Source organism: Bos indicus, chromosome 18, assembly GCF_029378745.1.
Source record: "Bos indicus isolate NIAB-ARS_2022 breed Sahiwal x Tharparkar chromosome 18, NIAB-ARS_B.indTharparkar_mat_pri_1.0, whole genome shotgun sequence".
Lineage (NCBI taxonomy): Eukaryota > Metazoa > Chordata > Mammalia > Artiodactyla > Bovidae > Bos > Bos indicus.
In genome coordinates, this window is record NC_091777.1 from 53408832 (window position 1) to 53431808 (window position 22977).

Consider the following 22977-nt stretch of genomic DNA (forward strand, 5'->3'; position numbering starts at 1 on the left):
TCTTCTGACAAACTGCATTGACAAACCCTGCCTGTCGGACACAACTTGGCGCCTGAACAACGATGTGACTGGTCCCTCGTTTCAGTTCTGGCCTTCACCCACCAACAGCGATATTGAGTTCAGTGACCCAAATGGAGGTTATCTGTGGGTACCCTTTGTCCAGCTCTGTTGGTTTAGAGGAGGCTGGATGTATGCTGGCTCTGCAGGCGTTGGGAGTGGACTTTGAGCTCGGATGTGGACCCATCAAGGGGCGGTACTAAGGCTATGGGCGTGGCTGTTGGTTAGACTAAACTCTCATTGGGCGTAGCTAGAGAGAGAGGCGGGGTGGAATGCTTGACTGGCAGTGTGGGTGGGGCTAACGCACAGGCTTCTAATAGCTGGCCCCGGATAAAACCCCCTTGGTCCTAGGTCGGGTGATCTGTTGGTTGGGGTTGTGATGGAGGCGGAGTGGGATGCACTGAGAGTGCTGGGAGCGGTTACAGCCCTGTTCCTGCTGCTGTGGGCGACCTGGGCTGTGGGCTCCACAGTCTATATTTACCTGCTGCCTCAGGCACGCCGGAGCAACCACTGGCTCCGGGCACACGGGGCCTGGGCAGGTAAGAAGGGCTCTGCACTAAGCAGGTAGAGGCGGGGCAGCAGGAACACGGACAGATGACTGGTGAGGACCCCTAGTCAGGGCAGAGGCCAGTGACCCCTGGAAGCATGACGGGTGAAGGTTGGAGATGCATGAAGTCCTCCAACCTGTCCGAGGTGTCAGAGCCCCTTGCCGATGAAAGAGGAGGACGAAAACCAGGAGGGTTGGGTCTCAGTGAGGAGGGTTCCCAGAAAAGGTGCAAAAGGGGACAAGAGGGACATGAAGTGGATGACGGGGGTAGGAGAGGCTGGGGATCCCCTCCTGCCCTTTCCTCCTCTCCTTTCTAGTGGTGACAGGAGCCACCAGCGGCATCGGCAAGGCTTACGCACATGAGGTGAGCCAGGGCTTGGGTGAGTGATGGGAGGGCTTCTCCTGTTTGCCTGTTGTCAGCTAAGTCTATCAGACTGAGAATGGTGTGCTCTCTCTGGTTCCCACAGACATCCTCTCCAGGGAGCCTTTCCTCTGCTCCCCAGGGTGGGGGCAGGTGTTTACACTGGGCTTCTTCTTATTTATTCATTCCAAACATATTTATATAGCACCTCCATGCACCAGGCATCTTCTAGATACTAGGGGGTACAACAGTAAACAAAATAGATTTTTTTAAAAAATCAGAAGACCTTGTCTTCTTGAAGCTTATGTTGTAGTGAGGGGAGATATGTGTAAGATAAACAAATGAAATGTATAATGTATCAAATACTGGAATAGTTGCTATCTTCTTCTCCAGGGGATCTTCCTGACCCAGGGATTGAACCCAGGTCTCCTGCATTGCAGGTGGTTTCTCTACTGCTTGAGCCACCAGGGAAGCCCACCAAATGGTTATAAGAGTTAAAGAGAGGGACTTCTGTGGTGGTCTAGTGGTTACGACTGTGCTTCCACTGCAGGGGGCAAGGATTCCATCTCTGGTCCCTGTGGGGAACTAAGATCCCACATGCCACACGGTGTGGCCAAAAAAAGAAAGAAATAGATTTAAAATTTAAAAAAGAGTTAAAGAGAAAAATAAATCAAGAAAGGAGAAGAGGGAGCCCTGGAGATGTGCCGGTTCCAATTTTTATTATATAGGGTAATCAAATATGTCACTGAGAAGGCAGCATTGAGCAAAGATGAGAAGGAGATGATGGATGGAATCTTGTGAATAACTGGGAGAAGGAATTTCCGGGGAGAAGAAATCACCAGTGCAAAGCTGCCGGGAGCCAGCACGGGAGTTCCCACCCATGACAAGGTCATGTAATCTTGGACCCTCGAGTTAATTCTTTTCTTGTTATGGCCCACCACACTTTTGCCCTATAGGAATGCAACATTATCTAATGCTTTCGGAGGGTGGCGCCTGACGTTAGAATAATCACCTTTAAAGAAAAATAAGTTTTCTGAAGAAAGGGTCATAAAATGTTAACTCGAGGGTCCAAGGTTACAAACATTAAAGCTACTCCTTACATTTCTATACACCAACTATATTAATCAATACACTCCCAGGGACACAGTAGGTAAGGGATATGGAAACTTGGTAGCAAGCATTAGCTCAACAAAGAAATCCTCTACTAGTTCTATTTTAACAATTTTAACTCTCTGAGAAGCTCTGCATTGTTAGAATATCTTAAGCTTCCCATGCCTCTTGTGGTTGGGAGGCTGTGAATATTAACAAACCTGTCAGGCAAGCTAGAAAGTCATCAGAGGGGTTTGAATTGAAACACTCCTATTATGTCCAGGAGACTTATTAACTAGAGTTTTAAGTTGATTTTCTTACAGAGAAAGGTGGTTGGGGATAGCCCCCCATTAATGTCAGAAGAGTTGGTGAAAGTCGTGAAATAGTAAAACAGACAGATTCTGGTTTTGGGGTAGATGCTCAGGCAGGCCCAGAGGGGCACCCCTCGAGTTCTGGCTCGCCTTGCCCACCAGAACTCTCCCACATGACCTTGTCATGGGTGGGGACTCCCATGCTGGCTCCCGGCAGAGGTGATCATATGGTTTTCCTTCTTTAGTCTGATTATATGGTAAATTACATCAATTGATTTTGCAAAAGTTGAACTAACCCTGCATTCCTGCAATAAGCCCCAGCTTCAGCATTACCTCTTATCCTTTTTCTATATTGCTGAACTTGATTTACTCATATTTCATTGAGAATTTTTATGTCTAAGTTTATGAGGGGTATTAGTTTGTAGTTTTCTTGTCATCTTTGTTTGATTTTTAGGATAATGATGACCTCATAAAATAAATTACTTATAGGATTTGTGACCAGAATACCTCAAAGAATGGAGCTGCCATTACTGCAATGGAGTTGAACTGAGGAGAAGACCAGGTTTGGGGGAAGTGGAAAGGAGTCTAGTTTTGGACATTCTAAATTTGACATTTTGGACATTCTATCTTCCTTGGTAGCTCAGATTATAAAGAGTCTGCCTGCAATGCGGGAGACCCAGGTTTGATCCCTGGGTTGGGAAGATTCCCTGGAATAGAAATGGCAACCTCCAGTATTCTTGCCTAGGAAATCCCATGGACAGAGGAGCCTGGTGGGCTATATAGTCCATGGGGTTGCAAAGAGTTGGACATGACTGAGTGACTAACACACACATTTGAGACACCAGTTAGCTATCCAAGTTGTGAAGTTCCAGAAGTTGGAAATGCCATTCTGGAGTTCAGAATGGGTGGAGATAGAAATTGAAGCATCAACATCATAACAATGCCATTTAAAGTCCTAAGACTAGGGGGCCTCCCTGGTGATCCAGCAGTAAAGAATCCATTTGCTAGTGCAGGAGACATGAGTTTGATCCCTGGTCTGGGAAGATCTCACATGCTGAGGAGCAACTACATCCATGCCTCACAACTACTGAGCTTGTGCCCTAGAGCCTAGGAGCCACAGATACTGAGCCCATATCCTGCAAATACTGAAGCCCATGTGCCTACAGCCCGTGCTCTCCAATAAGAGAAGCCACTACAAAGAGAAACCTGAGCACTGTGACTAGAGAGTAGCCCCTGCCTGCCACCACTAAAGAAAAGCCCGCACAACAATGAAGACCCAGCACAGCCAAAAATAAATAAATACATAATATTGTAAAAAATAAAGTCCCAATACTAGGTGAGATGCCCATGGTAGTGGGTGTGGATGGAGAAGGGGAGCATAGTCTGAATCACCCCAAAGAGCTCCCTGGAACACTCAAAGTTAAGAAGCACAGAAGATGAGGCACATGATCTGAGCCAGAGCAGGAGGGAAACCAAGGTTGGAAGAGATATCTGGGAAGCCAGGGGAAGAACGTTGCCTGGAGGAGGGGGTGATTGTGTCAGCTACTGCTGGGAGGTGCTGAGGACAGCACTGGGTTTATGACCGTGGAAATTACTGTTGACGAGAGTGGTTTGGGTGGCACAGTCGGAGCGGGAGTCCAACTGGAGTGGGTACAAGCAGGCCCGGGAGAGAGCCAGGGTAAGCAGTTCTTAGAATGTTGAGTAAAGTGGGGTGGCGTGATGAGAAATGGGGGAACACGGAACAAAGAAGACCTTCTGGCAGGTCTGCATGTTGAACGGGAATCATCCAGAAAAGACAGAGCGTGATGCAGGGGGAAGATGGGAGAAAGCTGCAGCGATGTCCCTGAGTGGGCACGAAGGCAGGGGAGCCTAGTTGTTGTTTAGTCACTAAGTCATGTCCGACTCTCTTATGACCCCATGTACTGTAGCCCTCCAGGGCCCTCTGTACATGGGATTTCCCAGGCAAGAATACTTCATTCGGTGCACCCTGGACTGTGTGCTGTCCTTTAAGCTAGCCAGCCTTTGTGCAAGGGCCTCTGCACTTGTTGTTCCTTCTGCCTGGAATACTCTGGCCCCAGAATGCATGCTCCGCGAGGGCCGACTTCCCTTATTTCTCTTTTACTCACCTCTGCATCGGCAGCGCCTGCAACAGCGCAGCACGCTGTCAGCACACAGTAAATATTTGTGGCTTTCGTGAATAAATAAACGAATGCATCTCCTGCAGCTCGCCCGGAGAGGTCTGAACGTCGTCCTCATCAGTCGAGACCTGAGCAAGTTGAAGCACGAGGCAAAGGAGATAGGTGAGTAGAGGAAAGGAGGGGAGCTCGGAAACGCGGCCCTCCTGGCTTAAGGGCTTAAGTTGGACGTTGGGGCGGGGAGGGGTATGGGCGTGGTCGGAGGCGTGGTCGGGGCGTGGTCGAGGTGGGTGCAGGGAGCAGGCTCCCGGTGCCTCTGGGGCCTCCGAAGGATGGGGTAAGGGCCTGGGGCTGAACTGAGACTGGAGTGAGATGCAGGCAGAGATGAATTACAGCCAAAAGCCTGGCTCCCACTGCCTCTCCCCTTCGCCCCCTCAACCTCTCACACACTTCCCAGAGGGGCTTTACGGCAAAAGAACACGAGTGATTCAGGTGGATTTCACCGGGGGCTTGGAAATCTACGAGACCATTGAGGCAGGACTGAAGGGCCTGGAGGTCGGAGTACTGGGTATGTCCCCGAGCCCGTTGGGAGAAGCGCTGCTCTCAGCCGTCCCCACCCCCCCCCCCACCCCCGGCTCACCCTGACCCCGGAACACTCTCCTGGTCGCCCTTTCGGGCAAACACTCCCCTTGGCCCCCGCCCGGTGTCCCTGGGACTGTTGGAGTGACACAAGCACTTTGTCCCCTCTCATTCAGTAAACAACGTGGGCCAAAAATATACACCCCGCTTGAGTAAACTGCTCGACTGTGAGGACACGGCCAAAGTGAGTATCACCGAGAACTAGTCCGCGGGACCTCGGCCTTACACTGCTCCCTCTGTTGAAAACCCCGCGCAGTACACTAGCTTGATCAAGTGGAGAGCTAGGGAATCTATGCTCTCCTTCCACGGGGCGCCCTTCTACAGTGCTCAACCAGGACCACTGTCTAAATTGAATCTGGTTCTGCCCGTTTTATATTCTCCGATGCTAACTTTCTGGAGAAATGACGGACTTCCCTGGCGGTCCAGTGGTTAAGACTCCATGCTTCCAATGAAGGGTTGGGGGCGGGGCGGGGGTGTGTGTGTGAGTTCTGTCCCTGGTCGGGGAAATAAGACCTCACATGGCCGACAGTGTGGCCAAAAAAAGAGTAGGGGGCGGGGAATGAGCCACGTGGGAAAATCAGCGCCTCAGTCTCATATCTATAAAATGGAATCAGTGTTTTTTGCTGACCTCGTAGAGCTGATAAGATAATATCAGCTGATAAGACAACATAAGGCACATAAACCTAAGTTGTGTGCTCCATAAATGAGGGCTATTAGACATAGACAAAACAGGAGATCAGGATGGCTTTTAAATTCTCTATTGTTAGTTCTAATCATGTTAGTTTAAGAAGTATGTTGTGGGAGTGGGTCCGGTAAAAGTATCTAAGGCCTTGATAAGACTAGGGAGTGGGGGCACTCTCCGTCCCCCTTCTGATGTCTATGTCAGAAGCTTTCCCTGTCGCTTTATCGCGTTAATAAAACTTTGCTACACACAAAAAAATAAATGAATAAATTCTAAATATTATTATTTCAAGAGGAATGCATAAGGGAGTGGGAAGGAGGTCCAAGAGGGAGGGGATATATGTATACACAGAGCTGATTCACTTCGTTGTACAGCAGAAACTAACACAACATTGTAAAGCAATTATGCTCCAATAAAAATTAATCTGTGATAACAAAAGTCAGAAAAGGAAAAGAAGGCACAGGCTCATTTTAGAAAATGCAAGGAGAATCAGCCTGTGTATTCTGCCTCTGGTCTTAGAGGAAGTTGTGACTGAAGACTAACCCTGCAAATGAGAACGAGTAGAAGAGCTGGATAAAATAGTTTTAAAATAACTGTTTGAAGGCATCAACCTACTAAGGCAACGAGGAATTGTCACATCAAGATTTGAGGGAAGAGAGAAGCCAAGAGAGGTGAAATCTGACATTTGAAGCGACATTTCCCTTCAACATGGATAGTGTTGAAGCTGCAACAAATAACGTAGCACATGCTTTGGAAAATATCTCAGATTTTAGGCTGGAATCCTGAACACTGTAATCCAGGAGTTAGGGTAAAGTAAGTTTCATAGGCCCTGGAAGAGGGCATGGAAACCCACTTCAGTATTCTTGCCTGGAGAATCCCATGGACAGAGGAGCTTGATGGGCTACAGTCCAGCGGGTCCCAAAGACTTGGAGATGACTGAGCGACTAAGCACAGCACAGCAGAAGGTTTCATAGGAACTGAAGCCAATTTTCAGGTGATCCTAATTCCACTGGGATTATGTGGATCTGATATTTTAGCACCCTCTAGTTTAGCTACCTGGGAGATGCAAAACCAAACCATTTGTAGAGAAAAATGATGTAGTCCAGAGACTCAAAATAGCTGTTAAATTTTTTTAATATTAAATATCCAGCACCAAAAAAATATAACCAGGAATATTAGAAGAAAATTCATGATTGAACACAAGAGAAATAATAATGTAACAAGGTCCACATGGAGCCAGGGTAATGGAAATATCAGCACAAATTTTTTAAAAATTGTGACATATATAACATAAAACTTGCCATTTTAACCATTTTAGAGTTTGCAACTTAGTGGCATTAAACACATTCACAATGTAGTACAGCTGTCAGCACTGTGTATTTCCAAAACTTTTCCATCATCCCAAACAGAAACTCATTAAGCAGTATAAGTTAAATGCTGCTGCTAAGTCGCTTCAGTCGTGTCCGACTCTGTGCGACCCCATGGACTGCAGCATGAAATAATCATGCAGAACAGGCTTCTCCGTCCATGGGATTCTCCAGGTAAGAACACTGGAGTGGGTTGCCATTTCCTTCTCCAAAGCATGAAAGTGGAAAGTGAATTCGCTCAGTCGTGTCCGACTCTTAGCGACCCCATGGACTGCAGCCTACCAGGCTCCTCCATCCATGGGATTTTCCAGGCAACAGTACTGGAGTAGGGTGCCATTGCCTTCTCCCATAAGTTAAATACAGGATCTGTGTCTCCACATTCTTCCCTATTCCCTGGTAACATCTATTTCTACCTTCTGTGTCTACAAGCTTGCTAGTTCTAGATACCTCATACAGGAGAAATCACAGAATAGTTTTCCTTTGGTGTCTGGCTTATTTCAGTTAGCATAATGTTTTCAACTTCATCTGTGTTGCTATCAAATATCAGAATTTCATTCTTTTTCTTTTCTTTGCTTTTAAGTTATGGCAAATATATATAACTTAAATTTTGTCATTTTGACTCATGTGTGCAGTTCAGTGGTCTTGTGTACACTCAGATTGATGTGAAACAATAACCTCCATCCATCTCCAGAACTTTTTCAGCTCTCTACCTGTTGAACAGTAACCCCCAGTTCCTAACTACCTGCAGGTCCCGGAAACCACCATTCTGTATGAATTTGACTATTCTAGATGCTTCATATAAGTGGAATCATACTGTATTTATTCTTTTGGGCCTGATTTGTTTCACTTCAGTTCAGTTCAGTTCAGTCACTCAGCCGTGTCCGACTCTTTGTGACCCCATGAATCGCAGCACGCCAGGCCTCTTTGTCCATCACCAACTCCTGGAGTTCACTCAGACTCACATCCATCGAGTCAGTGATGCCATCCAGCCATCTCATCCTCTGTTGTCCCCTTCTCCTCCTGCCCCCAATCCCTCCCAGCATCAGAGTCTTTTCCAGTGAGTCAACTCTTCGCATGAGGTGGCCAAAGTACTGGAGTTTCAGCTTTAGCATCATTCCTTCCAAAGAAATCCCAGGGCTGATCTCCTTCAGAATGGACTGGTTGGATCTCCTTGCAGTCCAAGGGACTCTCAAGAGTCTTCTCCAACACCACAGTTCAAAAGCATCAATTCTTCGGTGCTCAGCCTTCTTCACAGTCCAACTCTCACATCCATATATGACCACTGGAAATACCATAGCCTTGACTAGATGGACCTTTGTTGGCAAAGTAATGTCTCTGCTTTTGAATATGCTATCTAGGTTGGTCATAACTTTCCTTCCAAGGAGTAAGCGTCTTTTAATTTCATGGCTGCAGTCACTATCTGCAGTGATTTTGGAGCCCAGAAAAATAAAGTGTGACACTGTTTCCACTGTTTCCCCATCTATTTCCCATGAAGTGGTGGGACCGGATGCCATGATCTTCGTTTTCTGAATGTTGAGCTTTAAGCCAACTTTTTCACTCTCCACTTTCACTTTCATCAAGAGGCTTTTTAGTTCCTCTTCACTTCCTGCCATAAGGGTGATGTCATCTGAATATCTGAAGTTATTGATATTTCTCCTGGCAATCTTGATTCCAGCTTGTGTTTCTTCCAGTCCAGCATTTCTCATGATGTACTCTGCATATAAGTTAAATAAGCAGGGTGACAATATACAGCCTTGATGTACTCCTTTTCCTATTTGGAACCAGTCTGTTGTTCCATGTCCAGTTCTAACTGTTGCTTCCTGACCTGCATACAGATTTCTCAAGAGGCAGGTCAGGTGGTCTGGTATTCCCATCTCTTTAAGAATTTTCCACAGTTTATTGTGATCCACAGAGTCAAAGGCTTTGGCATAGTCAATAAAGCAGAAATAGATGTTTTTCTGGAACTCTCTTGCATTTTCCATGATCCAGTGGATGTTGGCAATTTGATCTCTGGTTCCTCTGCCTTTTCTAAAACGAGCTTGAACATCAGGAAGTTCACAGTTCACGTATTGCTGAAGTCTGGCTGGGAGCGTGTGAGATGAGTGCAATTGTATGGTAGTTTGAGCATTCTTTGGCATTGCCTTTCTTTGGGATTGGAATGAAAACGGACCTTTTCCAGTCCTGTGGCCATGGCTGAGTTTTCCAAATTTGCTGGCATATTGAGTGTAGCACTTTCACAGCATCATCTTTCAGGATTTGAAATAGCTCAACTGGAATTCCATCACCTCCACTAGCTTTGTTCGTAGTGATGCTTTCTAAGGCCCAGTTGACTTCACATTCCAGGATGTCTGGCTCTAGATGAGTGATCACACCATTGTGATTATCTGGGTCGTGAAGATCTTTTTTGTACAGTTCTTCTGTGTATTCTTGCCATCTCTTCTTAATATCTTCTGCTTCTGTTAGGTCCATACCATTTCTGTCCTTATCGAGCCCATCTTTGCATGAAATGTTCCCTTGTTTCACTTAGCATAGTATTTTCAGGGTCCATCCATGTCACAGCCTGTGTCCCAATTTTCTTTTTAAGGCTGAATAGTATTCCATCATATGTATTAATATGTATCACCCTTTATCTCTTACCTCTTGATAGATACTTCGGTTGTTTCCACTTATTACTAGGCTGTTGGGAATAATGCTGCTATGAACTGTTGATGTACCAATATCTGTTTTGGTACCTGCTTTTTATTCCCCAAACTTTAAACTTTTTATTTTGTATTGGGGTATAGCCAATTAGCAATGTTGTGGTAGTTTCAGGTGGACAGCGAAGGGACTCAGCCATACATACACATGTATCCATTCTTCCCCAAACTCCCCTCCCATTCAAGCTGGCACATAACATTGAGCAGAGTTCCACATACTATACGATAGGTCCTTGTTGGTTATCCATTTTAAATACAGCAGTGTTGGGTACCTGCTTTTAATTCTTTTGGGCATACACCCAGAAGTGGAAATGATGGATGCAAGATTAGTCTGGCTAATATCAGGGTTCCTTGAGAGTCCATATGAATTTTGGGCAGGGTTTTTCTTTCTGCAAAATATGCTACTAGGATTTTAATAGCAGTTGCATTGAATCTTTTAAAAAATATTTTATTTATTTATTTGGTTGTGCTGGGTCTTAGTTGCGGCTGTGGGATCTTTTAGTTCGGCCTGTGAGTTCTAGTTCCCTGACCAGGGATTGAACCTGGCCCCCTGTATTGTGAATGTAGAGTCTTAGCCACTGGACCACCAGTGAAGTCCCAATACTTCCTTTATGCGGGTAGAAGCTAAAGATTTGTGTTCAGTTTTTACTCTAAGATTTGTGCACTTTGGTATGTATATGGTATGCATTTATAAATAGTTTACTGATCAGAAAATCCAAAGAGAGAAGTTTACGAAATGAAGGTGAAAATCTCCCTTCTGCCTTCAATCTTATTCCCCAAAAGCACCCCCCAGTTTAAAATAGTGATAGATTTTTCTCTTTATGTACTGATCAGAAAATCCAAAGAGAGAAGTTTACAAAATGAAGGTGAAAATCTCCCTTCTCCCTTCAATCTTCCCCAAATGCGCCCCCCAGTTTAAAATAGTGATAGATTTTTCTCTTTATGCCTACAGAAGGATGTATATGTAATTTTTACCCAAATGGCGGCAGCCTATTGTTCTGCACTTTACCTTTCACAAGTAGACATGTATCTCGGGGATCATTTTAATCAGAATAATTAGCTGATCTATTCTTTTTACTTGTTGTTCAGTGGTCTATCCATGGGCTACCCAGTGTTTATTTATTCATCCCAGTATTGAAGGATATTCAGGATGTTTCCTGGTATATCTGACTACAAATTGTGTTATAATGTGTATTTTTGGACATATGCATTCCCCACATATGTGAGTATCTTAGAAAGGAATACATTTCCAGAAGTGGAGTCGATGCGTTGAAGTTTATGTGTATATTAAATTCTAGTAGATGCAACTTTTAAAAACTGTGTTCCACATTAAAAGAAAAGTAAGCTAGAAAATATGGGAGTTGTGGCAGAGTTGTGGTGAAGGAAAGGACTGATTGATTCCATTTTCTTCCCTTAGAAACTCCAGGATATTATAAACTGCAACATGGTGTCTGTGGCCCAGGTGAGTCAGGGCTAGGAGGGACTGGGTTCAGAGTCAGCGTAGCTCTGACTACTCTGGGTGGTCCTCAATATCCCGCAGTACTGGACTTGGCATGGAGGCAGTGCTAGCGGAATAGTCCCTGATGGAAAGTAGGGGGACAGGAGTGAACTTGAGGAGGGGGCAGGAGTCTGGGCAGGTGAAGGCAGTGGAAAGAAGGAAAGACAGGATCCTCTTCATTCGTCCTGCAGATGACTAGAATCCTCCTGCCCGGAATGGTCAGCAGGTAAGAGGCAGTCTCTTTGTTTTTCACTCTGGATCTTTCCCCATCCAACCTCTGGCTATTTCTATTCCCCAGCTCTCCCATTCACATGTCCAACTCTTCCCTATCTCTCTGATCTTTCTGATTAGCACAGCGACTAAAGGGTGGGGAGGTGGGTAAATCACTGAGACCCTCTTCCCCGTTGGCAGTGACTGCCTTCCAACTAATGCTTCCTCCTCCAGGGGCAAAGGCATCATCATCAACATATCTTCAGTAGCTGACAGGAGGCCCTATCCATATTTAGCAGTGTATGCGGCCACCAAGGTACCCAGACCCACAGACCGGGCACAGGCTGGCTGCCATGCTGTTATTCCTACAGTAGCCCTTAATTCTGGCCCTGAGGTTATGGCAGAAAAGACCGGAATGTGTGTGTGTGTGTGTGTATGTGATGTTTCATCAGAGTCTGAAGCTATTAATAGGTCAGATATCTGGGGCACAGTCCAGTGGGCAAGTCAGATTTTGTGTTCTTTTTTTAAGAGCAAAGAAAGCTAGGATTTCGAGAACCGGTTAGGTGGGAGGAGGTCAGGGAATATACAGAGAATGGCGCGGCTGGAATGGAGAGTGAGGGGTATGGGAACAAAAGGAGGGCTTAGAGCAAAGAAACTTGCGGGTGTTAAGGTGAGAACTTGAGCCCTGAGGGAGGGGCCCCTCCGGGAACAGGGGAAGGTTCTAGGATACGGATGGCACGCCGGGACAGGGGGCGGGCTGGAGGACTCGACGCGGAAAGCTCGTCGTCCTGGGACCCTCCTTTCTTCTCCGCAGGCCTTTGTGCGAAGCTTCTCCGTGGCCGTGGGGGTAGAGTACCGCTCCAAAGGTGTCATCGTGCAGGTGCCTGACCCCGGAGGGAAGGAGCTCGAGAGGGGCAGGAGTGGCAACTCTTGAGGGGAGGGCTCTGAGGGAGGAGGAGCTTGGATTCAGTGAGGCTCCTAGGAGGAGGGGCGGGCTGGGAATGAGGTGGGGGTGAGGTCTGAAAGAGGACCGCGACTCAGTCTCAAAAAGCTTCGGTGGGTGTAAATCAACTATACTTCAGTAAAATTTAAGAAAGAAAGGAAGGGAAGGGAGGGGGGGAAAAGAGGGAGAGAGAAGAAGGGAGGAAGGAAGGAAAAGAGAGAGAAAGAGGGAAGAAGGAAGGAAGAACCTTTTTTAAGAAAAAGCTTCCGTGGAACGAAAGTCGCAAGGGGTGGGTTCTCGAGGGGGCGTGGTCCTGGAGGCGTGGTCAGCACATACCTGGGGGCGTGGTCCGCAAGAGGGGTGGGATTCAGGGATTCTCGGAGAGGGCCCGGGAGCTTAGGCTTGGGAGGGAAGGGAGTTCTTATCTTGGCCCCTTTCTTACCTGCAGACAGTGAGCCCCTTTTTGGTTGAAACAAATATGACCTATCCCTTGAAAAAGGGACTGCTCGTAGTGAGCTCCGAAGACTTCGCTCGGCAAGCATTGGACACGCTTGGCCTCACTTCCGAAACCACTGGGTGCCTCAGCCACGCTGTGCAGGTGCTTTCCTGGGGGCAGTCCTAGGGTGCGAGCTGGATGGAACAGCCCCTGGTGCGGGTCCACTAGTCCTCAGAAAGGGGGAGACGGACAGAGAAGGGGAGGGCCCCTAGCCCGGGCTGGGGAGCCGGGAGAGGAGAGGGGAGACTCAAGAATGGGGCGTGTCTTGATCCTTGGTACCTCTCCTTCCCAGGATTTCCTGCTGACCATGCTCCTGCCCAGTTGGTTTTTTATCAGTCCTAGAGGATTTTTTCTGTTGAAGAGCTGTAATGTAGCAGGATTCCTTTCTCAAAGAACTTGACTAAAGGCCTTGAAGGTGTGACCGCATGTCTGTCGTCCCCCGCCCCTTACCAGAGTCCTAAACCAGAATCGTTATTAGGGAGACCTCCCACCGGACAAACAGACCAGTGGAACGGAATTGGTCTTCCAAATACACGGACATTAGTGACAACTGCAGCATCTCAACTCTCTGGCAGCAAAATGGAGCTCTTAATATATGCCGCTAAGACTAGATAGATATTTGGAGAAAAACAAATATACACACACACATAATATATATGTACAAATATAGCTTGTAGCCATGATGGCTGCACAACTTTGTGAAATACTAAAACCCACTAAATTGTACACAATTAAAAAGGGTGAATTTTATGGTATGTGAATTAAATCTCGATAAAAATACTTTTAAAACAGAGAGCCCCTGTGTATGTATGTATGTATGTGTATATATATATATGTATAAAGTTGGGTTTAGTTCTCACACCATGTACCTGCATAAACTCCAAATAAATTAGAAATCCCGAAATCTCTGTGTGAAAGTGGAAACACATCAACTAGAAGAATCCATGAATGAATTTCTTTCCATCTTGAAAGGGGGAGAATCTTTTATTATTAATATTGAAAATTAAAAGCAGCAAAAAAAAATTGAACTGTAGTTAATGACATACAGGCTGATTACTTAGGAAAAGTGTACTGACGTCTGCAATTTACTTTGAAATGCACTGAAAAGTTAGATGGATAGAGTAAATAGAAATACGGTTAGACAAGTATGGCAAAGTGTTGGTAACAGAATCTAAGTGGTAGACACATGTACACCTCTTTCAACTTTCTTGCATCTTGAAATTTTCCATAATGTTGGGAGAAATCCAGGAGCAATAAAATTAAATTTATAAATAAACCGACTTAAGCAGATTTAGAAGTCACTTAAGATGATATGCTTTTTATCACATTTCCGGTGAAGGACAGGCTCGGAACCCTGGAGAAGAAACGGACTTCTTTGAGGCGAAGCGCGGATGTAGACCATCTAGACCATCGAAGAGCCGTCGTTCTTAGCACGTCTTGGTGCGGGTGGTTGTGGGTAGCGCTCAGCGGAAGGAGGATAAACAAGGGCGGGCACCACGCTGAGGCAGGTGGAGGTGGTGGCGAGATCTGGGTGGCGCTGCAGGCCTTGTGACATGCTAGAGGAAGTTACACACTGGTCGGCTTGTTCGTTATCTGTCGCCTGCCTCAAAAGCATTATCCCCACAGTTGGAAACCGTACCTTGGAAGGAAATTAAGCGAAACGCAATTTTGAGGTGTCTACTGTAATTTTCAAAAAATTTGAGCCAATTTTTAAAGATGTGTTTCAAAATCCGTGTGAAGAGCCACCAAAGTTACCACGAAGCAGGAAGCAGAGGATTCCTTGCAGTGTTAAGGAGCTTTTAAATTTTTTTTGAACACTTTGTTTATACTCAGGATAATTTTCATATGATTGGAGATGATTTAGTAAACTTTAATCATTTCCTTCTGTGCTGCTTGGATCTGATTTTCGCCAGTGACATTATATGCCCAAATAGATGAGACTCCTTGAATTCATCTTTAAAGGTTTACCATCCTGATTTTCATATTGCTGATTTTAGAGCTTCTGTATAGCCTCGCTGTATCACTGCTGTACTGTGTGAACTATAGCCAGAGGGATAAAAGAACACTACTTTAAGCCGGATGTTTCAAAACTATTTGACAGGAAGACTTTAAAGGAGAGAATGCCTCCAGGGCCTTTCCAGTTTACTGACAATAGCGAAGCAGTGAACACGGAGTGTGAAGAATATGTTTTAACTGTTGGTGGTTATGATGAGAAGCTCTTTTGGGGAGAATATGCAGAAGAGGAAATAAACTCCTGGAAGGTTCACTGGTGATGCCCTGTTTGGAAACTGACAACCCAGACTACTGTGGCGTGTAACCGTCAACAATACTTTGAGACAAACAAACGTTATTTATACCTTCTACCCTACTGACAGGACAGAAGTATTTAAGAAAAAAAGTAGAATCATTAACTCCTATTGCTTCAGTCACTCAAAGTGTGAGCTGATTACAGAGTATTGTGGCTGGATCGAAAAATGCACCAAGAAACCAAGTTATAAATACTTTTGAGTCTTGTTTGTGTAATCCTAGAGAAAACATAATGAAACATAATGAAACTCTGCCAACACTATACTCAATCAACAGATGAACAGCCAGAATCTTGCATATACTTCGCTGTAAACAAACAGGAATTTGCAGAAATTTTGTGTTATAAAATATTAGAGACCGCAATAGACATGTCAGTTATTTTAGAGCAGGATATATATTTTTCATCATTCCTTGATGGCCTGTTGTTGGAAATTGTCCTCTTTGCCTATAGCTCACTTCGTACTTTTCTCTGGATTGCTAAAGTTTTTAATCTGTGGCCATTTTATTCTTATAAGGTTATAGAGGTGGTGGAGTGACAGTGGAAACAGTGACAGACTTTATTTTCTTGGGTTCCAAAATCACTGCAGATGGTGACTACAGCCATGAAATTAAAGGATGGTTGCTCCTTGGAAGGAAAGCTATGACAAACCTAGACAGCATATTAAAAACCTTTGCTGACAAAGGTTCATCTAGTCAAAGCTATGGTTTTTCCAGTAGTCATGTATGGATATGAGCGTTGGACTATACAGAAAGCTGAGTGCCTAAGAATTGATGCTTTTGAATTGTGGTGTTGGAGAAGACTCTTGGGAGTCCCTTGGACTGCAAGGAGATCAAACCAGTCAGTCCTAAAGGAAATCAGTCCTCTGGAAAGACTGATGCTGAAGCTTGAAACTCCAGTACTTTGGCCACCTGATGCGGAGAACTGACTCATTGGGAAAGGCCCTGATTTGGGGAAAAATTGAAGGCAGGAGGAGAAGGGGATGACAGAGAATGAGATGATTGGATGGTATCACTGATTTGAGGGACATGAGTTTGAGCAAGCTCTGGGAGTTGGTGATGGACAGGGAAGCCTGGCATGCTGTAGTCCATGGGGTCACAAAAAGTTGGACACGACTGAGTGACTGAACTGAAGTGATCAGATCAGATCAGTCGCTCAGTTGTGTCCGACTCTTTGGGACCCCATGAATCACAGCACGCCAGGCCTCCCTGTCCATCACCAACTCCCCGAGTTCACTCAGACTCACGTCCATCGAGTCAGTGATGCCATCCAGCCATCTCATCCTCTGTCGTCCCCTTCTCCTCTTGTCCCCAATCCCTCCCAGCATCAGAGTCTTTTCCAATGAGTCAACTCTTCGCATGAGGTGGCCAAAGTACTGGAGTTTCAGCTTTAGCATCATTCCTTCCAAAACTAAGCCATGCCCGTGGGGCAGCCCAAGATGGGCGGGTCATGGTGGAGAGATCTGACAGAATGTGGTCCACTGGAGAAGGGAATGGCAAACCACTTCAGTATTCTTGCCTTGAGAACCCCATGAACAGTATGAACTGAAGTGATAGAGGTAATGATCTGCTCAGAAGAGGGACTCTCCAGGGACATGGTGAAACACCTGAACAGCATCGAAGAACAGATTTTAGAGAATTTAGTATGGAGTCATGATTCTGCACTGTGGGAGGCTCTCCATGCTTCTGCAAAGTTCCTACCTGTGAAGAAGTTATATTCCCAAATAATTTTGAAACAGGAGGTAGGGACATCTTTCCCATGATGCCAGTGTCTCCTGGGTCAAAGAAATGGATGACCTTGTCATCCAAGGGTCAAAGAAATTTGGACTGACAGTGGAAGTCTTCAAAAGGGTAGGGAGCTGTTGTCTCCAGTTTCTGTCCATGAAGGCTACAGTTCTCCTACGGCTGGGAGTGCTAAGAGACTTTGTGGGGAAGACTCCCCCCAAAGGGAACGCGTAAGGACAGGATCATAACAGAGGGAACAAAATAGAAATTTGTTCCTTCTTTAAGCATTACCGCTGAAAATATGTCAGTTTCACCCAGACATTGTCTTCTGTTAATGGCCAGAGACATAGAATAGGGACTGCTGCTACGTCGCTTCAGTCGTGTCCAGCTCTATGCGACCCCATAGACGGCAGCCCACTAGGCTCCCCTGTCCCTGGGATTCTCCAGGCAAGAACACTGGAGTGGGTTGCTATTTCCTTCTCCAATTAGAATAGGGACAACAGGACATAAAATTACAGTCCCATTGAATACAATCCAGCAAATGATGCTGGATCGATCACATTGATATCCGTTTCCATGGATGGGTCAGTCCTTACGCCAAAGAGTGCTCTGCTGTCTAAATTCAGTGCAGCGCTTCTAGGAGTTTGAAAGATATCAACAACGTGATAAGGCAAGGTGAGCAGAGAACCAAGAAATGGGCGATAGGGACTTCCCTGGTGGTCAGCAGTTAAGACTCTGTGTCTCCAATGCAGGGGACACAGTTTCCATCCCTGGTTGGAAAACTAAGGTCTTACGTGCCTTGGCCAAAAAATATAAAAGCAAGCAATAGCTATCGATGGTGTTGTAGAATCACCAACCATCAAGAAAATGATGATGTGTTACTTAAGTAACTACAGGATGTTGTCAGTGAAAGAGCAGATCATTAGCCCCTCCCCATTTCTATGATAAAAGCACTTTCAGGATGTTTTGCAGAAAGTTGGGGCTCTGTTTTGCAAAACATTCAGCCCTTGTAAGTAGTAAATATCACTGAGTTACAAGAAAACTTGCATCAAAATTAAGCAGGATTTTTTAAAACATTTGTCCAAAATGTAGTTGCAGATATATTTGAGTTGGATTGCAAACAAATGTTTTAAGTACCTTCTAAACATGTTAATAGTCATAGTTTTTCTTTTCGTTTTTTGGCCACACCACGTGGCCTGAAGGGATGGATCTTAGTTCCCTGATAAGGGATCAAACTCTTGGCTCCTGCAGTGGAAGCAGGAAGTCTTAACTCCTGGACCACCAGGGAAGTCCCAAAGTTTTTAACATATTTGTTCTTTGGGTTTTTCAGATGAAGTAAGGAGAAACTTCATCATTTTATAGCCCACTTTTTAAAATAATCAAATGTCTTCTCCTTCTAGGCTTCATACTATGAGGGTGAATAATCTGTTTTTGGCAAGCATGCTTTGAGAGGCTTATGTTCCCAGTTTAATGTTGGGCAGGAGTCGGGTCCCATAGCATCTAGGGTAGAGGAGATGCACCAGCCTGTCTTTGACCCAGCGTGGTAACTGTACATTCAGGTGCCAGGACCATTCTGGGCTATCCAGACTCTTCTCATGCCCTTCCTCTCCTCGAATGGAGGTAGATTTATACCCGAACCCCCTCACAATCTCCACGACTTACTTTCCAACCCTAAGCCCTCTTAGCCTGGTGTCACAACCTAGCAAGAGAGATACTTGCTCCTTTTTAAAATTACTATCATTTTGTTTTCTAAGCCATTAACTTAATTATATATGATTATATTATGTCATATAATTCTCAAAATAGGAAGCTGCTTCTCAAGCCAATAGAGTAAAATACAGAAAAGAGTTGTTAGAAACTGAATTTCCTGTTAGTGAGATAATACCATGATAATAGGGGAGATGTTCTTTCTGAGGTCTTAATAGGAATGTTCATTCTCAGTGTCTTAATTGATCCCCTAAGAATAGTTGCCGGAGAAGGCACTGGCGACCCATTCCAGTACTCTTGCCTGGAAAATCCATGGGCAGAGGAGCCTGGTAGGCTGCAGTCCATGGGGTTGCTGAGGGTCGGACACGACTGAGCGACTTCATTTTCACTTTTCACTTTTCACTTTCATGCATTGGAGAAGGAAATGGCAACCCACTCCAGTGTTCTTGCCTGGAGAATCCCAGACATGGGAGCCTAATGGGCTGCTGTCTATGGGGTCGCACAGAGTTGGACACGACTGAAGCGACTTAGCAGCAGCAGCAGCAGCAAGAATAGTTGAAACCTTTTCCAAAACCACAGTAATATCACCTCATACCTTTTAATTTTGCTATATACATCAATGAAACATCTGCATATTACTCCCCTCTCTTTGTTCTCAGCTTCATTGCTACTTTGTAGGTTTCCCATTAGAGTTTTTATAAAGCAATTCTCTTTTTTTCAAACTTTAAACTTTTATCTTGTATTAGGTTATAGCTGATTAATGGATTTCCCTGGTGGCTCAGACAGTAAAGAATCTGCCTGCAATGCAGGAGCCCCAGATTCGATCCCTGGGTCAGGAAGATCCTGTGGAAAAGGGAATGGGATCCCACTCCCGTATTCTTGCCTGGAAAACTTCGTGGACAGAGGAGCCTGGTGGGCTACAGTCCATGGTGTTGCAGTCAGACACAGCTGAGCAACTAACACACACGCACACACATAGCTGATTAACAATGTTGTGATAATTTCAGGTGAATAGCAAAGAACTCAGCCATACGTACACATGTATTCATTCTCCCCCAAACCCCGCTCCCATCCAGACTGGCATATTACACTGAGTAGAGTTTCATGTCACGTGTGTGTTCAGTAGTCCTTGTTGGTTATGCATTTGGAACATAGAGTATATGACCTTCCCAAACCCCCTATTCTTTTTTTTTCTTTACTTATTTATTTGGCTGCACTGGTGGCTGTGTGAGGCTTTCTCTAGCTGCAGTGTGCTGCTTCTCATTGTGTTGGCTTCTCTTGTTGTGGAGAAGCCCCCACAGGCTGTAGGTGTGGGGGCTTCAGTAGTTGCGGTTCCTGGGCTCTAGAGCACAGGCTCAACAGTTGCGATGCACGGGCTTAGCTGCCCTGCAGCAGTGTGCAATCTTCCTGGACGAGGGATTGAACCTGTGTCTCCTGAATTAGCAGGCAGATTCTTAACCGCTGGACCACCAGGGAAGTCCCCCATTAGGGTGTGATCCCTGGGCCCCTTAAGGATGTTTTCCAGGGCTAGGGGTGCAGCTTTCCAAAGAATCAATGGTTCAGTATTCACGTTTTCTAGTGTGTTTCCAGGATCTAGAATGACATGGATAAGCAGGTCTTAATTTTGACAAAATGTTATCAAATTTACCGAGTCACCAGGGAAACCCTATGTATGTTTATTAAATTGCAAACCTTATTTTCTTAATGCAGAGTATTTAACTCTAACCCTGGCTAATTTGAATTAGTCTAAGATTTGGCTGTGAATTAGTAATTACGACAGGAAATTTATTGTTAAATTTTAAGAAGAAAAGTGACATTTTACTTTTCTGGAAATTACATCCTCATTTTTTGTGTAGTGTCTATCTGTTTTATAAGTCAAATAACATTAAGTCATCTTGAATCCATATAAATATATATTATACTTTTATTATATCAGTTCAGTTCAGTTGCTCAGTAGTGTCTGACTCTTTGGGACCCCATGGACTGCAACATACACCAGGCTTCCCTGTCCATCACCAACTCCCAGAGCTTGCTCAAACTCATGTCCATCAAATCGGTGATGCCATCCAACCATCTCATCCTCTGTCATCCCCTTCTCCTACCTTCAATCTTCCTCAGCTTCAGGGTCTTTCCTGAAGAATGAGTCAGTTTTTCTCATCAGGTGGCCAAAGTATTTGAGTTTCACCATCAGTCCTTCCAATGAATATTCAGGGTTGATTTCCTTTAGGACTGACTGGTTTGATCTCCTTGCTGTCCAAGGGACTCTCCAGATTGAATCTTCTCAAGCACCACAGTTGCTGCTAAGTCGCTTCAGTCGTGTCCGACTCTGTGCGACCCCATAGACGGCAGCCCACCAGGCTCCCCTGTCCCTGGGATTCTCCAGGCAAGAACACTGGAGTGGGTTGCCATTTCCTTCAATGCATGAAAGTGAAAAGTGAAAGTGAAGTCGCTCAGTCGTGTCCGACTCTTAGCGACCCCATGGACTGTAGCCTACCAGGCTCCTCCGCCCATGGGATTTTCCAGGCAAAAGTACCGGAGTGGGGTGCCATTGCCTTCTCCGCCAGCACCACAGTTCAAAAGCATCAAATCTTCAGCACTCAGCTTTCTTTATGGCCCAACACTCACATCCATACATGACTACTGGAAAAACCATAGCTTTGACTAGACAGACCTTTGTCGGTAAAGTTACTATATATACATACATATATACATACATATATATATATATATATATATATATATATATATATATATAAAATCAGTTCAATTCAGTCGCTCAGTCATGTCCAACTCTTTGCAACCCCATGAATTGCAGCATGCCAGGCCTCTCTGTCCATCACCAACTCCTGGAGTTCACTCAGACTCACGTCCATGGAGTCAGTGATACCATCCAGCCATCTCATCCTCTGTCGTCCCCTTCTCCTCCTGCCTCCAGTCCCTCCCAGCATCAGAGTCTTTGCCAATGAGTCAACTCTTCGCATGAGGTGGCCAAAGTACTGGAGTTTCAGCTTTAGCATCATTCCTTCCAAAGAAATCCCAGGGCTGATCTCCTTCAGAATGGACTGGTTGGATCTCCTTGCAGTCCAAGGGACTCTCAAGAGTCTTCTCCAACACCACAGTTCAAAAGCATCAATTCTTCGGTGCTCAGCCTTCTTCACAGTCCAACTCTCACATCCATACATGACCACAGGAAAAACCATAGCCTTGACTAGACGGACCTTTGTTGGCAAAGTAATGTCTCTGCTTTTGAATATGATGTCTAGGTTGGTCATAACTTTCCTTCCAAGGAGTAAGCGTCTTTTAATTTCATGGCTGCAGTCACCATCTGCAGTGATTTGGGAGCCCAAAAAATAAAGTCTGACACTGTTTCCACTGTTTCCCTATTTCCCATGAAGTGATGAGACCGGATGCCATGATCTTCATTTTCTGAATGTTGAGCTTTAAGTCAACTTTTTCACTCTCCACTTTCACTTTCATCAAGAGGCTTTTTAGTTCCTCTTCACTTTCTGCCATAAGGGTGGTGTCATCTGCATATCTGAGGTTATTGATATTTCTCCCGGCAGTCTTGATTCCAGCTTGTGTTTCTTCCAGTCCAGCGTTTCTCATGATGTACTCTGCATATAAGTTAAATAAGCAGGGTGACAATATACAGCCTTGACGTACTCCTTTTCCTATTTAGAACCAGTCTGTTGTTCCATGCATGGCACACCAAATGACTTGTGGGATCTTAATTCCCGGACCAAGGATCAAACCCAGGTCCACAGCAGTGAAATTGCTGAGTCCTAACTGCTGGACCACCACAGAATTTCCAAATCTTTGTATATATTTTTATGTAGCTGTAACTGTTGTGTCATTTTCATTGTCGTTATTAATATGCAAAATGTAAATAAGCATTTGCACATGTCTTTATAAGAAACTCTGGATGTATTTTATCAGATTTCAAGACTGGATAGCAATGCACATAAAATAGTTAATAAAACATTGGAGTGTTGAGATTATTGAAAAACAAGATGATGCTATAAGCAAAGTAAAACTGTGACAATCTCAGAGAAAATATTTACAACTTTTGTCACACAAAATGTTTACCTCTTTATAAGGAAAAGACTAAAAGCCCAATGTTTTAAAATGCGCAGAAGAAATAGATCACAGAGAAACAAATATGAGCCATCATTAACTACATGAAAAGATATTTAACTTCACTCATAATAAG

The 22977-nt window shown here is 44.9% G+C and overlaps 1 protein-coding gene and 2 pseudogenes across 1 annotated transcript; all 3 read left to right on the plus strand.

Annotated features, from left to right (window-relative positions):
- The first annotated feature begins 395 nt into the window (after window positions 1-395).
- On the plus strand, window positions 396-13824 carry LOC109572870 (very-long-chain 3-oxoacyl-CoA reductase-B-like). The gene is made up of 11 exons (XM_019980018.2): window positions 396-596; window positions 922-968; window positions 4590-4665; window positions 4958-5068; window positions 5256-5323; window positions 11302-11346; window positions 11574-11608; window positions 11827-11908; window positions 12407-12472; window positions 12984-13133; window positions 13324-13824. Exons 1-11 carry the CDS (start codon window positions 437-439, stop codon window positions 13429-13431), a joined length of 948 nt encoding a protein of 315 aa, XP_019835577.2. The 5' UTR covers window positions 396-436; the 3' UTR covers window positions 13432-13824.
- A 141-nt stretch (window positions 13825-13965) lies between these two features.
- On the plus strand, window positions 13966-16021 carry LOC109571756 (retinoblastoma-like protein 1 pseudogene; annotated as a pseudogene).
- A 470-nt stretch (window positions 16022-16491) lies between these two features.
- On the plus strand, window positions 16492-17415 carry LOC139176071 (retinoblastoma-like protein 1 pseudogene; annotated as a pseudogene).
- The last annotated feature ends 5562 nt before the right edge of the window (window positions 17416-22977 follow it).